The 15,484-nt window shown below is 40.7% G+C and overlaps 1 protein-coding gene across 1 annotated transcript in view; it reads right to left on the bottom strand.

The window, feature by feature from the left end:
• PEX13 (peroxisomal biogenesis factor 13) overlaps positions 1–15,484 on the bottom strand; it is a 34,268-nt gene that overhangs the window by 12,161 nt on the left and 6,623 nt on the right. The window contains exon 2 of the mRNA XM_010377559.2: positions 7,850–8,544. Within this exon, the coding sequence (XP_010375861.1) occupies positions 7,850–8,544 (695 nt within the window). The remainder of the gene's footprint in view (positions 1–7,849; positions 8,545–15,484) is intronic.

Consider the following 15,484-nt stretch of genomic DNA (forward strand, 5'->3'; position numbering starts at 1 on the left):
TCTAGGGTTTTTTATGGTGTTAAGTCTTACATTTAAGTTTTTAATCCATCTTAATTTTTGTATACGGTATAAGGAAGGAATCCAGTTTCAGCTTTCTACATGTGGCTAGCCAGTTTTCCCAGCACCATTTATTAAATAGGGAATCCTTTCCCCATTTCTTGTTTTTGTCAGGTTTGTCAAAGATCAGATGGTTGCAGATGTGGTGTTATTTCTGAGGCCTCTGTTCTTTTCCATTGGTCTATATATCTGTTTTGGTACCAGTACCATGTTGTTTTGGTTACTGTACCCTTGTAGTATAGTTTGAAGTCAGGTAGCATGATGCTTCCAGCTTTGTTCTTTTTGCTTAGGATTGTCTTGGCTATGTGGGCTCTTTTTTTGGTTCCATATGAACTTTAAAGCAGTTTTTTCCAATTCTGTGAAGAAAGTTAGTGGTAGCTTGATGGGGATAGCATTGAATCTATAAATTACCTTGGGCAGTATGGCCATTTTCACGATATTGATTCTTCCTATCCATGAGTATTGAATGTCCTTCCATTTGTTTGTGTCCTGTTTTATTTCACTGAGCAGTGGTTTGTAGTTCTCCTTGAAGAGGTCCTTCACATCCCTTGTAAGTTCGATTCCTAGGTATTTTATTCTCTTTGTAGTAATCGTGAATGGGAGTTCACTCGTGATTTGGCTTCCTGTTTGTCTATTACTGGTGTATAGGAATGCTTGTGATTTTTGCACATTGATTTTGTATCCTGACACTTTGCTGAAGTTGCGTTATCAGCTTAAGGAGATTTTGGGCTGACACAATGGGGTTTTCTAAATATACAATCATGTCATCTGCAAACACAGACAATCTGAGTTCCTCTTTTCCTAATTGAATACCCTTTATTTCTTTCTCTTGCCTGACTGCCTGCCCTAGCCAGAACTTCTAACACTATGTTGAATAGGAGTGGTAAGAGAGGGTATCCATGTCTTGTGCCAGTTTTCAAAGGGAATGCTTCCAGTTTTTGCCCATTCAGTATGATATTGGCTGTGGGTTTGTCATAAATAGCTCTTATTATTTTGAGATGTGTTCCATCAATACCTAGTTTATTGAGAGTTTTTAGCATGAAGGGCTATGGAATTTTGTCGAAGGCCTTTTCTGCATTTATTGAGATGATTATTTGTTTTTTGTTGTTGGTTCTGTTTATATGCTGGATTACATTTATTGATCTGTGTATTTTGAACCAGCCTTGCATCCAGGGATGAAGCTGACTTGATCATGGTGGACAAGCTTTCTGATGTGCTGCTGGATTCGGTTTGCCAGTATTTTATTGAGGATTTTTGCATTGATGTTCATCGGGGATACTGGCCTAAAATTCTTTTTTTGTGTGTCTCTACCAGGCTTTGGTATCAGGATGATGCCAGCCTCATAAAATGAGTTAGGGAGGATTCCCTCTTTTTCTATTGATTGGAACAGTTTCAGAAGGAATGGTACCAGCTCCTTTTTGTACCTCTGGCACAATTTGGCTATGAATCCATCTGGTCCTGGACTTTTTTTGGTAGGTAGGCTATTAATTATTGCTTCAATTTCAGAACCTGTTATTGGTCTATTCAGAGATTCAACTTCTTCCTGGTTTAGTCTTGGGAGGGTGTATGTGTCCAGGAATTTATCCATTTCTTCTATATTTTCTAGTTTACTTGCGTAGAGGTGTTTACAGTATTCTCTGATGGTAGTTTGTATTTCTGTGGGATTGGTGGTGATATCCCCTTTATCATTTTTTATTGCATCTATTTGATTCTTCTCTTTTCTTCTTTATTAGTCTTGCTAGCAGTCTATTTTGTTGATCTTTTAAAAAAACCAGCTCCTGGATTGATTTTTGAAGGGTTTTTTGTGTCTCTATCTCTTTCAGTTCTGCTCTGATCTTAGTTATTTCTTGCCTTCTGCTAGCTTTTGATTTGCTCTTGCTTCTCTAGTTCTTTTAATTGTGATGTTAAGGTATCGATTTTAGATCTTTCCTGCTTCTTGTGGGCATTTAGTGCTATTAATTTCCCTCTACACACTACTTTAAATGTGTCCCAGAGACTCTAGTACGTTGTGTCTTTGTTTTCATTGGTTTCAAAGAACATATTTCTGCCTTCATTTCATTATTTACCCAGTAGTCATTCCATAACAGGCTGTTCAGTCTCCATGTAGTTGTGAGGTTTTGAGTGAGTTTATTAATCCTGAGTTCTAGTTTGATTGCATTGTGGTCTGAGAGACAGTTTGTTGTGATTTCTGTTCTTTTGCATTTGCTGAGGAGTGTTTTACTTCCAATTATGTGGTCAATTTTAGAATATGTGCAATGTGGTGCTGGGAAGAATGTATATTCTGTTGATTTGGGGTGTACAGTTCTGTAGATGTCTATTAGGTCCGCTTGGTCCAGAGGTGAGTTCAAGTCCTGGATATCCTTGTTAACCTTGTGTCTCGCTGATCTAATATTGACAGTGGGTGTTAAAGTCTCCCATCACTACTGTGTGGGAGTCTAAGTCTCTTTGTAAGTCTCTGGACTTACTTTATGAATCTGGGTGCTCCTGTATTCGATGCATATATATTTAGGATAGTTAGCTCTTCTTGTTGAAGTGATCCCTTTATCATTATGTAATGGCCTTGTCTCTTTTGATCTTTGTTTAAAGTCTGTTTTATCAGAGACTAGGATTGCAACTCCTGCTTTTTTTGCACAAGAGATGGGTCTCCTGAATACAGCACACACATGGGTCTTGACTCTATATCCAATTTGCCAGTCTGTGTATTCTAATTGGGGCATTTAGCCCATTTACATTTAAGGTTAATATCGTTATGTGTGAATTTGATCCAGTCATTATGATGTTAACTGGTTATTTTGTCCATTAATTGATGCAGTTTCCTTATAGTGTTGATGGTCTTTACAATTTGGCAAGTTTGGCCGGGCGCGGTGGCTCAAGCCTGTAATCCCAGCACTTTGGGAGGCTGAGGCGGGTGGATCACGAGGTCAGGAGATCGAGACCATCCTGGCTAACACGGTGAAACCCCGTCTCTACTAAAAAAAAAAAAAAAAAAAAAAAAACTAGCCGGGCGAGGTGGCGGGCGCCGTAGTCCCAGCTACTTGGGAGGCTGAGGCAGGAGAATGGCGTAAACCCGGGAGGCGGAGTTTGCAGTGAGCTGAGATCTGGCCACTGCACTCCAGCCTGGGTAACAGAGCAAGACTCCTTCTCAAAAAACAACAACAACAACAACAACAACAACAAAAACAATTTGGCAAGTTTTTGCAGTGGCTGGTATCAGTTGTTTCTTTCCATGTTTAGTGCTTCCTTCAGGAGCTCTTGTAAGGCAGGCCTGGTGGTGACAAAATCTCTCAGCATTTGCTTGTCTGTAAAGGAATTTATTTCTCCTTCACTTATGAAGCTTAGTTTGGCTGGATATGAGATTCTGGGCTGAAAATTCTTTTCTTTAAGAATGTTGAATATTGGCCCACACTGTCTTCTGGCTTGTAGGGTTTCTGCCGAGAGCTGCTGTTAGTCTGATGGGCTTCCTTTTGTGGGTAACCCGGTCTTTCTCTCTGGCTGCCCTTAACATTCTTTCCTTCATTTCAACCTTGGTGAATCTGACAATTATGTGTCTTGGGGTTGCTCTTCTTGAGGTGTATCTTCGTGGTGTTCTGTGTATTTCCCAAATTTGAATGTTGGCCTGCCTTGCTAGTTAGGGAAGTTCTCCTGGATAATATCCTGAAGAGTGTTTTCTAACTTGGTTTCATTCTCCCCATCACTTTCTGGTATACCAATCAAATGTAAATTTGGTCTTTTCACATAGTCCCATATTTCTTGGAGGCTCTGTTCGTTTCTTTTCACTCTTTTCTCTAATCTTGTCTTCTCATTTTATTTCATTAATTTGATCTTCAATCACTGATATCCTTTCTTCCACTTGATGGAATCAGCTATTAAAGCTTGTGCGTGCGTCACGAAGTTCTTGTGCTGTGGTTTTTAGCTCCATCAGGTCATTTAAGGTCTTCTCTACACTGTTTATTCTAGTTAGCCATTTGTCTAACCTTTTTTCAAGGTTTTTAGCTTCCTTGCGATGGTTTAGAACATGCTCCTTTAGCTTGGAGAAGTTTATTACCGAACTTCAGAAGCCTACTTCTGTCAACTTGTCAAACTCATTCTCCGTCCAGTTTTGTCCCTTTGCTGGCAAGGAGCTGCGATCCTCTGGAGAAGAGGTGCTCTGGTTTTTGGAATTTTCAGCTTTTCTGCTCTGGTTTCTCCCCATCTTTGTGGTTTTTATCTACCTTTGGTCTTTGATGTTGGCGACCTACAGATGGAGTTTTGGTGTGGATGTCCTTTTTGTTGACGCTGATGCTATTTCTTTCTGTTTGTTAGTTTTCCTTCTAACAGTCAGGCCCCTCAGCTGCAGGTCTGCTGGAGTTTGCTGGAGGTCCACTCTGGACCCTGTTTGCCTGGGTATCACCAGCAGAGGCTGTAGAATGGCAAATATTGCCGCCTGATCCTTCCTCTGGAAGCTTTGTCCCAGAGGGGCACCTGCCTGTTTGAGGTGTTTGTCGGTCCCTATTGGGAGGTGTCTCCCGGTCAGGCTACACAGGGTTCAGGGACCTGCTTGAGGAGTCAGTCTCCACTCTCAAAGCTTGAACACCATGCTGAGAGAACCACTGTTCTCTTCAGAGCTGTCAGACAGGGATGTTTAAGTCTGCAGAGCTGTCAGACAGGGATGTTTAAGTCTGCAGAAGCTGTCTGCTGCCTTTTGTTCAGCTACACCCTGCCCACAGAGGTGGAATCTATAGAGGCAATAGTCCTTGCTGAGCTGCAGTGGGCTCTGCCCAGTTCGAACTTCCCGGACGCTCTGTTGACACTGTGAGCTACTCAAGCCTCAGCAATGGCAGATGCTGCTCCCCTCATCAAGCTGCAGCATCGCAGGTTGATCTCAGACTGCTGTGCTAGCAGTGAGCAAGGCTCTGTGGGCGTGGGACCTGCTGAGCCAGGCACAGGAGGAAATCTCCTGATCTGCCGATTGTGAGGACAGTGGGAAAAGCATGGTATTTGGGCAGCAGTGTACCGCTCCTCCAGGTACAGTCACTCATGGCTGCCCTTGGCTAGGAAAGGGAAATCCCCTGACGCCTTGTGCTTCCTGGGTGAGGCGATGCCCCGCCCTGCTTCAGCTCGCCCTCCATGGGCTGTACCCACTGTCCAACCAGTCCCAATGAGATGAACTAGGTACCTTAGTTGGAAATGCAGAACTCACTCACTTTCTGCATTGATTTTGCTGGGAGCTGCAGACCGGAGCTGTTCCTATTTGGCTATCTTGGAAGCCACTGCCCACAAAAAGGTATTCTTTTTAAAACCTACATCGGCTGGGTGCGGTGGCTCATGCCTGTAATCCCAGCACTTTGGGAAGCTGAGGTGGGCAGATTGCCTGAGCTCAGGAGTTCGAGATCCAGCTGGGGCAACACAGTGAAACCCCATCTCTACTAAAATACAAAAACTTAGCCAGGTGTTGCGGCGTACACCTGTAGTTCCAGCTATTTGGGAGGCTGAGGCAGGAGAATTGCTTTAACCCAAGAAGTGGAGGTTGCAGTGAGCTGAGATTGTGCCACTGCACTCCAGCCTGAGTGACAGAGCAACACTGTGTCCCCCCCACCAAAAAAAAAAAAAAAACCTAAGTCAGGTCATATTACTCATTTGCATTTGCTCACAAATGTCCAGTGGCTTCCCATTTTTGAATAAAGGCCAAAGTTCTTACACATGTCTATAACTTACACCATCTACTCCCTTCATCTCCTGCCACTAACACTTTGCTCCAATCACACTGGCCTCCTTCCTGTTCCCATGACATGCCACTTAAATACCTCTGCACTTTTGCTGTTCCGTATGCCTCAAACACTCTTCCTTCAAACAGCTGTAGGACTTATTCCCTTAATTCCTTCAGGGAGGCATTCTCTGACTATATGTAGCACTGCAACCCCTGTTACTACTCCTGTACTCCTGACACTCCCAACATTCTTCCCTGTTTTGTTTTTTCCCCTATAGCACTTACCTTCTGGCTTACTATATATTTTACTTATTTATTTACTGTTTCTCCCTATTAGATTGCCACAAAGGCAGAGATTTTTTTTTTTGTTTTTGAGACGGAGTCTCGCTCTGTCGCCCAGGCTAGAGTGCAGTGGCCGGATCTCAGCTCACTGCAAGCTCCGCCTCCCGGGTTTACGCCATTCTCCCGCCTCAGCTTCCCGAGTAGCTGGGACTACAGGCGCCCGCCACCTCGCCCGGCTAGTTTTTTTTGTATTTTTTAGTAGAGACGGGGTTTCACCGTGTTAGCCAGGATGGTCTCGATCTCCTGACCTTGTGATCCACCCGTCTCAGCCTCCCAAAGTGCTGGGATTACAGGCTTGAGCCACCGCGCCCGGCCAAAGGCAGAGATTTTTAAAATATATTTTATTCATTGTTATATCCCTAGCTCTGAGAATTCTTTGGTATGTAGTTGGCACCCAACAAATATGTATTGAGTTAATGAATAAAACATTATCCCTCTAATAACCCAAATTTAAAAGTCTAGGGCATTTTGATTTCTACTTTGCCTTTATATATCTCATTTAGTCAGTAACTACATCCACTGAATCTATTATATGAATCCTGCTTCTCACACACTCTATTTTGGGTCTTCATTATCTCTCAAACAGTCTAATACAAAAGTATCATAATTGATGTTTCCAATTTAATAAATATTAAGTACCTTCTATGTGCCAAGCAGGTCAGACAGTAGGAATACAAAGGTGAACACAATCCAAATCCTTTATGCACTTTACCATCTAATTACAACCTGCTTTGACTTCTACTGATTTATCTTAAACACTTCAGACTGACTTATTGTTTACATGTATGTCACAGTCTGCTTAAAAATAAACACAAACATAAACTACCAAAAAACCATCTATTCCTTACATAAAGATTAAGTCTCATAATGCCAATTAAGAGCTTCTACTATTAGCTTTCAACCTAATTTCTCAGCATTATTTCTTACTATCCAATGCAATACTATAGGACAACCGCCAAACAAATCTCATATTTTCTGCCTATATACTTTTGTTCAAGCTGGTCTATCAGCTTGACAGTTTTTGTTTCTTTATCTAACTGATGAAAGGTTGCCTAGCTTTCAAAAATCTAACTTAGATACCATTTCTTCCTGGATACCACAGTCAAAAATGTTAGCTTCCCTTTTCTAAAGTTAGCTAATACTTTCTACTAGTTGAGAGAATATAGCATAACATTCATCAACCAGTCCTGGTTTTGTTTATAGTTCTGCCTTATTAAAGATGTGACCCTGGGTAAGTGAGTTCTCTGGATTTCAGTTTTATCACTTGCAAAATGAGGATAATTCCTATCTGCTTGGGTTGTTGAAATAATTAAATGAGATAAAATACACAAAATACCTAGCACAGTGTCTTGCATATTAAAAAAGGGTTCAAGAAATCTTATGTCTCTCCCCATTTGTCGTATTTCTTATCACATTTTCTGCCTCATTACAATTACCTGTGTATGTGTTTTAAACCACCTCCCTTCCAACAAATTTTAGGAAGATAGGAATTATGCCCTATGTATCTTTGTATCCTCCACAGCACCAATTTCAGTACCTTGTAAACAGTAAGGTAATGTGCACTGTTAAACTGAACTAACAATAAATTAATCAGCAAACCTATTTTTGCTATATATTTCTCTGCCAGTTTTGAAGCTCTTAACTGAAAATAGAACTGGACAGAAACAGTAAATACAAACAAATATAAAGAAAACTAACAAATATATTCTTGAAATTTGAGATTGTTATATGGTATCTGAACCTGTTCCCTTACAGTTCTCTTACCTGTTACTTCATCACTATGAGTAGACAATAGTTTCCAAATGAGGTAAGGACCACCAAGGATAACAGCAAAGAACAAGAATATTGGCCATGACTTTGCTGAGGTAGCTGCTTGGTCCTCAGCACCAAGGCATGCCACAGTTCCTTCACTTTCCGCCCAGAGGTCTTCATTCTCAGAGCCTCTTCTTAAACCTAACATCCGCTGTAACCTTCTGTAAAGATACCGTATAGTCCTAACTAATGCAAAAGCTGAAAACACTTTTGTAAAATGTATTTTCAATCGGGAAAAGTGATTTGCTACATCCAATACAGCCCTGAAACTGTTATAGACAGCTGAAAAGGTAGCATCCATCATCATACTGACAGAGGCAAATGCATGCACAATACTTTCGATGGACTGAAATGCACCCCTGCTGCTTTCTTCAGCTTGCTGAACAAATCTACTGGGTGGAAGATCATCTACACGGAGGCGGTTGTAGCCCAGCCCATTATATCCGTAACTATAAGGACTATAGCTTCCATAAAATGAATTTCCATAGGCAGCATATCCAGAAGAAAATGAACTGTAAGCAGGTCTAAAAGTGTTCACACTGCTACTTCCTGTCTGCTGTGATGGCCTTGGAAGAATAGGTGGGGGCACTCTGGTAAGTGCTGGTTGTCCAGGTCTTGTCATTAAAGTAGGACCCAAATCAGCAGATCTAAAACCAAAAAAGATTCAAAACAGTTATTTAAGCATACAATAAATTCAATTCAAAGTAATTATTAAACACCTCCTATATACCTGGTGCTATGACAACTTCTTCTGTTGCCCAGGCTGGAGTATAGTAGCACAATCAAAGCTCACTGTAGCCTCAACCTCCCAGGCTCCAGTGATCCTCCCACCTCAGCCTCCTGAGCAGCTGGGACTACAGGCGCATGCTACCATACCTGGCTAATTTTTTATAGAGATGGGGTTTCCCCATGTTGCCCAGCTGGTCTCAATCTCCTGGGCTCAAATGATCCACTGCCTTGGTTTCCTAAAGTGCTAGGATTACAGGTGTGAGTCACTGTGCCCAGGCATCATTTTAAAGTTTATAATTTAATAGTTTTTAGTATACTCACAGAGGTGTGTAACTATCACCATGTTTAATTCAGAAGATTTTCATCACCTCACAAAAGAAACCCCATATTCATCAGCAGGTATTCCCCATTTCCTGCCCACCCCTCCACCCATCTTTGGCAATCATGAGTCTACTTTCTGTACCTAGACTTGTCTATTCTAGACATTCCATATATAGTTAATTCTCGTTATTTAAGATAGTTATATTCTGTAAAGTCACTGTGAACTCTGAACCAGCAGATACCAAATCATTGCTTCTTTCATCAATCAGTCAATACATATACTTATTTTATATGTGTTTCTGTTTAAAGTCACTTTATTCCAGGTATATTGTTAACTCATTAACAACTCATGGCCAACAGTACAATAGCTCATGCCTGAATGAAGCTTATCTAACACCTGTATTGTATCTGTAAGGCACACTACAGCCTTCCTGTGCTTAGGAACACTAGAGATCACTTCAGCACTATGCTTGGGGGCCATTTTAGACAGCAAAATCACCATTAAAAAATGTGAAAAAACCCGGCACTAAACAGACTTTGATAAGGACAACTGTTTACAGCATGAGAGCTGAAATAAGAAACCAGAGTGTTGCTTTTTTTGTCTCTCGGTTGTTCCTCAGTTGTCAGCTGAGGGACAACTCAGATTTTTACCTGATCTATGTTTGCCCTCAAATGACTGGGAAAATGCCAGGAATATTGATTTGGGGATTACAAATAAATTTTAGTGAGCAGACTAATTTGAAAATACAGAATCCACAAATAATGAGGATCTATGGTAAATGGACTCATACAATATGTAGTATTTTGTGACCGGCTTCTTTCACTTAGCATAATGTTTCCAGGGTTTATCCATTTTATAGCATGTATCAGTACAGGCAGCCCTTGGTATCTGTGGGGGAGTGGTTTCAAAACCTCCTTCAGATACCAAAATTCATGAATGCTCAAGTCCCTAATATAAAATAGCATGCTATTTGCATGTAACCTATGCACACCCTCCTGTATACTTAAAATCACCTCTAGATTATAGTATCTAACACAGTGTAAATGTTATGTAATTAGTTGTACTGTAGTGTTTAGGAAATAATGACAAGGAAAAAAGTCTGTACATGTTCAGTACAGATGCAATTTTTTTTTCTGCTTTTTTTTTCAAGAGACAGGGTCTCACTCTGTTGTCCAGGCTAGAGCGTTGTGGCATGATCATAGCTCACTGCAGCCTCCAACTCCTGGCCTCAAGTGATCCTCCCACCTCGGCCTCCCAAAATGTCAGGATTACAGGTGTTAGCCAACACGTCTGGCCTATTTTCTGACTATTTTTGATCCACAGTTGGTTGAATCCCCAGATGTGGAAGGCCAACTGTATTTCATTCATTTTTATTGCCAAATTATATTTATTCACACATCAGTTGATGTATATTGGGGCTGTTTTTACTTCTTGCTATTACAAATAATACTGCAATGACCATTTATGTACAAGTTTTTGTATGGACACGTTTGCTGGGTTATATGGAAACTCTACATTTAGCCTTCTGAGGAACTGCCAGATTGTGTTCTAAAGCAACTGTACCATTTTACATTCTTGCCAATATATGAGGGTTTCCAATTTCTCCACATCCTTGGCCACATCTGCTCTTATATTTTTCATTATAGCTATCCTAGTGGGCATGAAGTGGCATTTCACTGTGGTTTTAATTTGCATTTTCTTGACGGCTAACGATGTTGAGCATATTTTCATGTACTTAGTCATTCTGCAATCTTATTTGGAGAAATAGCTATTCAGATACTTTGCCTACTTTTAAGTTCACCTTCTTTTTTTTGGAGACAGGGTCTCCCTCTGTCATTGAGGCTGGAGTGCAGTGGTGTAAACATGGCTCAAGTGATTCTTCTGCCTCAGCCTCCTATGCAGCTGAGACCACCACTCCCAGCTAACTTTTTGGTAGAGATGAGGGTCCCACTTTGTTGCCCAGGCTGGTCTCAAATACCTGGGTTCAAGCAATCCTTCCACTTCTGCCTCTCAAAGTGCTGGGATTACAGGCATGAGCCATTGCACTTGGCTTAGCCTTTTTATTGCTGCTTTTTAAATTATTGTGCTACATGAGTCAAAAATATCTTTTAAAACTTTTTTTTTGAACAAAAATTCAATTAAGGCTCACACACTGCATTTGGTTGTTTTGTTTCCTTTATTTTCTAAACTAGAACAATTCAACTTTTTCAAATATCCCTGACCTTCTAAAGAGTCAACCCAGTTTTTTTCTAGAAATGTCCTACCCCCAGCCCAGGCGTGGTGGCTCATGCCTGTAATCCCAGTACTTTGGGAGGCCGAGGCAGGTGGATCCCCTGAAGTTAGGAGTTCGAGACCAGCCTGGCCAACATGGTGAAACCCTGTCTCTACTAAAAATACAAAAATTAGCCGGATGTGGTGGTGGGCGCCTGTAGTCCCAGCTACTCGGGAGGCTGAGGGAGGATAATAGCTTGAACCCGGGAGGCGGAGGTTGCAGTGAGCTGAGATCAAGCCACTGCCTTCCAGTCTGGGTAACAGAGTGAGACTCTGTCTCAAAAAAAAAAAAGAAATGTCCTACCCCCAGATTTGTGTTTCCCCAAAGTGTTTTTTAACTTGTACTCTTATTTTGCCTCCTATTAAATTAAGATTGCATTTAACAGTTTGATTAGAATCAGGTTCAATATTTTTTGGCAAGAAAAACTCATAAGTGCTATTGTTTACTTCACACAGTATTACTTTAGGAGGCACATAAAATGCCATATTATTGCCTCCTTATTTGTGAAGCTAAGTTTGATTAGTTGGTTAAGGAGGTGACTATGAGAGCTTTTCATTAAAATGTATCTTTCCCTTTGTAATTAGTATATAATCTATGGGATGACAGTTTGGTACCACACAAATATTCTATTCCCCAGCAACTGTTCATTTGATAGTTTAGCATCCATTCATCATCCATGCCTGAAACAAATATTAGATGTGGAACTGCAAAATGGTAATTTTCTAATCCAGGCTGAAGTTTTAATTTAGACATATCATAATATTATAAACAAGCTACTAGAGCTCTATTTTTTTTTTTTTTTTTTTTTTTTTTTACTGGATCTAATATTTAAAAATGGAACAAAATTTAAAAGGAGCTAGTGAATGGCCAGATAGTGTAACGCATTCAGGCTTTGATTAAGGAGTTCTGCTCCAAAGTAGAAGCAATAATAGAGAAAACAGACAGACAGACATTATCTAGATTTAACACAAGACAGACTTACGGAACAGAAACGAAACAGAAATGTAACATGGTAAGGAGGGCTGAAGCTACAGGCCTACTCAATTCTGGTTCTGTAAACAGGCAGTGACAGCCAAGATGCAGGCTTCCATGAAGTAACAAAAATGAAAAGAGCTCCATTAGAATGGAACCAGTTCATTGCTTGAGGCCAGGAGTGAGGATGTGTCACCTTGGCTCCTACAAAGAGATTATAAAATTTGCTGATGACAGTTTAATTATTTTGAGAAAGTTACAGAACTGAGAAAGGGAGAGGACTATGAGAAGGCCTCCAACCCAGGAAATGAAAGAACTACTGACCGATTTGATCTGTGATATCCTTAATCTAATTCACTGCTTTTATGGTGTTTTGTTTTGTTTTTGTTTTTGTTTTGGTTTTTGTTTTTGACACGGTCTTGCTCTGTCACCTAGGCTGGAGGCTCACTGCAACCTCAAACTCCTAGACTCAAGCAATCCCTCCCACCTCAGCTTCCCAAGTAGCTGGGACTACAGGAGTACACCACCATGCCTGCTAATTTTTTTTTTTTTTTGGTATTTTTTGTAGAGATGGGTTCTCATTACATCTTGAGAGGCTGGTTTCCAACTCCTGGGCTCAAGCAGTCCTCCTGCCTTGGCCTCCAAAAGAACTAAGATTACAGGTGTGAGCCACCATGTCCAGTCTGACCCACTGTTTTTACACCTGATTCTTACCTAAGTGGTAAGTAGAGGGAAGACGTAGAGGCAACAGGAAACCTAACCTGTTAGATAGAGAGAGGGGAATATGGAAGAGGGAAAGGAGAGAAAACAGAACTCTAAAATTACTACTCAAAATGACCATCTCAAAAATGCCACACACATGAAGAAATAAAAACACTAAGAAACAAGGCCAACAAAAACCAGCAAGTATAAAACCCAATTAAAAAAACTAATTTTATATAACAGCTCAGGAATGATTTTAGATATGTTAAAAATTATCAGAGAGAGAAATGAAACAATGTCTGTGAAATAAAAATTGAAATAAAAACATTTAAATATTTTAAAAATTCCATTAGAAATATTAGAAAAGGTGGCCACAGGCCAGGTGTGGTGGCTCGCGTCTGTAATCCCAGCACTTTGGGAGGCTGAGGCAGGTGGATCACGAGGTCAAGAGTTCAAGACCAGCCTGACCAAGATGGTGAAACTCTGTCTCTACTAAAAATACAAAAATTAGCTGGGCGTGGTGGTGGGCGCCTGTAATCCCAGTTCCTCCGGTGGCTGAGGCAGAGAATTGCTTGAACCAGGGAAGCGAAGGTTGTGGTGTGCCGAGATCGCACCACTGCACTCCAGCCTGGGTGACAGAGTGAGACTCCGTCTCGAAAAACAAAAAAGAAAAAAAGAAGAGGTGGCCACACCCACAGGAACCGTTTTCAACTACCAGTCAAGAAGAAAATCAGCTGCTGTACACTAAGGAGCAGACTGGAAATACAGAACTTGGGAATTCTACTTTAAGTAATGGTTGTCGAGGTAATTAGATTAACCCTCCCACTGAACTAGAAGGGTAGGAAATAGAAAAGAATTCTGTTTACACATTAGAGAACAAGGCACTGAGGAATTCTGGAGTCAAAATCCAGGAGGGAAAAAAAAAAGCCAGAGAGCCAGATCTTTTGAGATATTTCCCTAGAAACTAGGACCAATTCCAGAACAGATGGTTGACAGAATGAGAAGCTAGGCAGAGATTTTAACAGACTCCCTGGGCTAAGGAGACATAAATTGGAGTTCAGAACCCTAAAGAGGAAGGCCATAGGGAACCCTCACACTTCAGATTGGGACCTTAAAAAGGGAAATATGCTAGTAGAAAGGGTAAAAAGGTTAATAGGAAATGGACTAACTCTGGCAGGAATGAAAAACAAGTTTTAAATCAGCTCAATCCTTTATTGGATTAAAGTGATTCTAGATTGTTAGTGGCCTAACATTCTGGTCAAAGGGAAAAGTCTTTAGAGAAAGATATCCCTAGGCCTCAAATCACATTAAACTGTCTATATACAATGTGCAGCTCTCATTTAAAAATAAATGGGCTTGGCTGGGCACGGTGGCTCACTCCTGTAATCCCACCACTTTGGGAGGCTGAGGCAGGTAGGTCACTTGAATCCAAGAGTTCGAGACCAGCCTGTCCAGCATGGTGAAACCCTGTCTCTACTAAAAATATAAAAACTAGCCAGATGTGGTGGCGAATGCCTATAATCCCAGCTACTCAGGTGGCTGAAGCACGAGAATCACTTGAACCTGGGAGGCAGGGGTTGTAGTGAGCCAAGACTGTACCACTGCACTCCAGCCTGGGCAAAAGAGCAAGACTCAATTTTAATAATAATAATAATAATAATAATGATAATGGGGCTTATATAACAAAATTAACAAAATTACGGGTGGATCACGAGGTCAGGAGTTCAAGAACAGCCTGGCCAAGATGGTGAAACCCTGTCTGTATTAAAAACTACAAAAAATTAGCTGGGTGCAGTAGCAGGCACCTGTAATCCCAGCTACTTGGGATGCTGAGGCAGAATTGCTTGAACCTGAGTGGCAGAGATTGCAGTGAGCTGAGATCATGCTACTGCACTCCAGCTTGGTCAACAGAGTGAGACTCTGTCTCAGAAAAAAAAAAAAGAAACTTCGGATAATACAAAGAGCTCCAAAGGGGATCCAGATAATAGAGTTATTATAGAGTTATTAGGCAGAGACTTTAAACAACTATGTTGAATATATTCAAATAAAAAAAGGCAAGATTGGGATTTTCCTGAAGAAAATAGGAACTATAATATAAAGCAGGACCAAATGAAGATTCTACAACTAAAAACAAAACAAAACAAAACCTGAAACTATGAACTCAGTGACTGGTTTAGTACCAGATTAGACACAGTGAAAGAAAAATATCAGTGAACTAGAAACAGACGGGAAGAAAATACCCAGAATGAAGCATAAGAAACAGAAGGATAAATACAGAAAAGAGAGTAAGATACAGAGAGTATAGTGACACATGGGGGTATATATGCAAGTTGAGTTAAAGGAGTAAAGTGACAATAGATAGAAACCATATTTAAAGAAATAATGGCTTAACGTTTTCTGGAATTAATGAGAAGCATCAAAGTCAGATTCAAGTATCCCTATGAATTCCACCAGAATAATACAAAGAAAACCACACTGAGGCCTAACAAAGCAAATTGCTGAACACTAAAACAGAGAAATTGAAAGCAGCCAGACAGGGGGTGCGGTAAGGTTCTTTTTAAAGGAGCAAAGAATAAGACAGGGAGTTGTG

Source organism: Rhinopithecus roxellana, chromosome 17, assembly GCF_007565055.1.
Source record: "Rhinopithecus roxellana isolate Shanxi Qingling chromosome 17, ASM756505v1, whole genome shotgun sequence".
NCBI lineage: Eukaryota > Metazoa > Chordata > Mammalia > Primates > Cercopithecidae > Rhinopithecus > Rhinopithecus roxellana.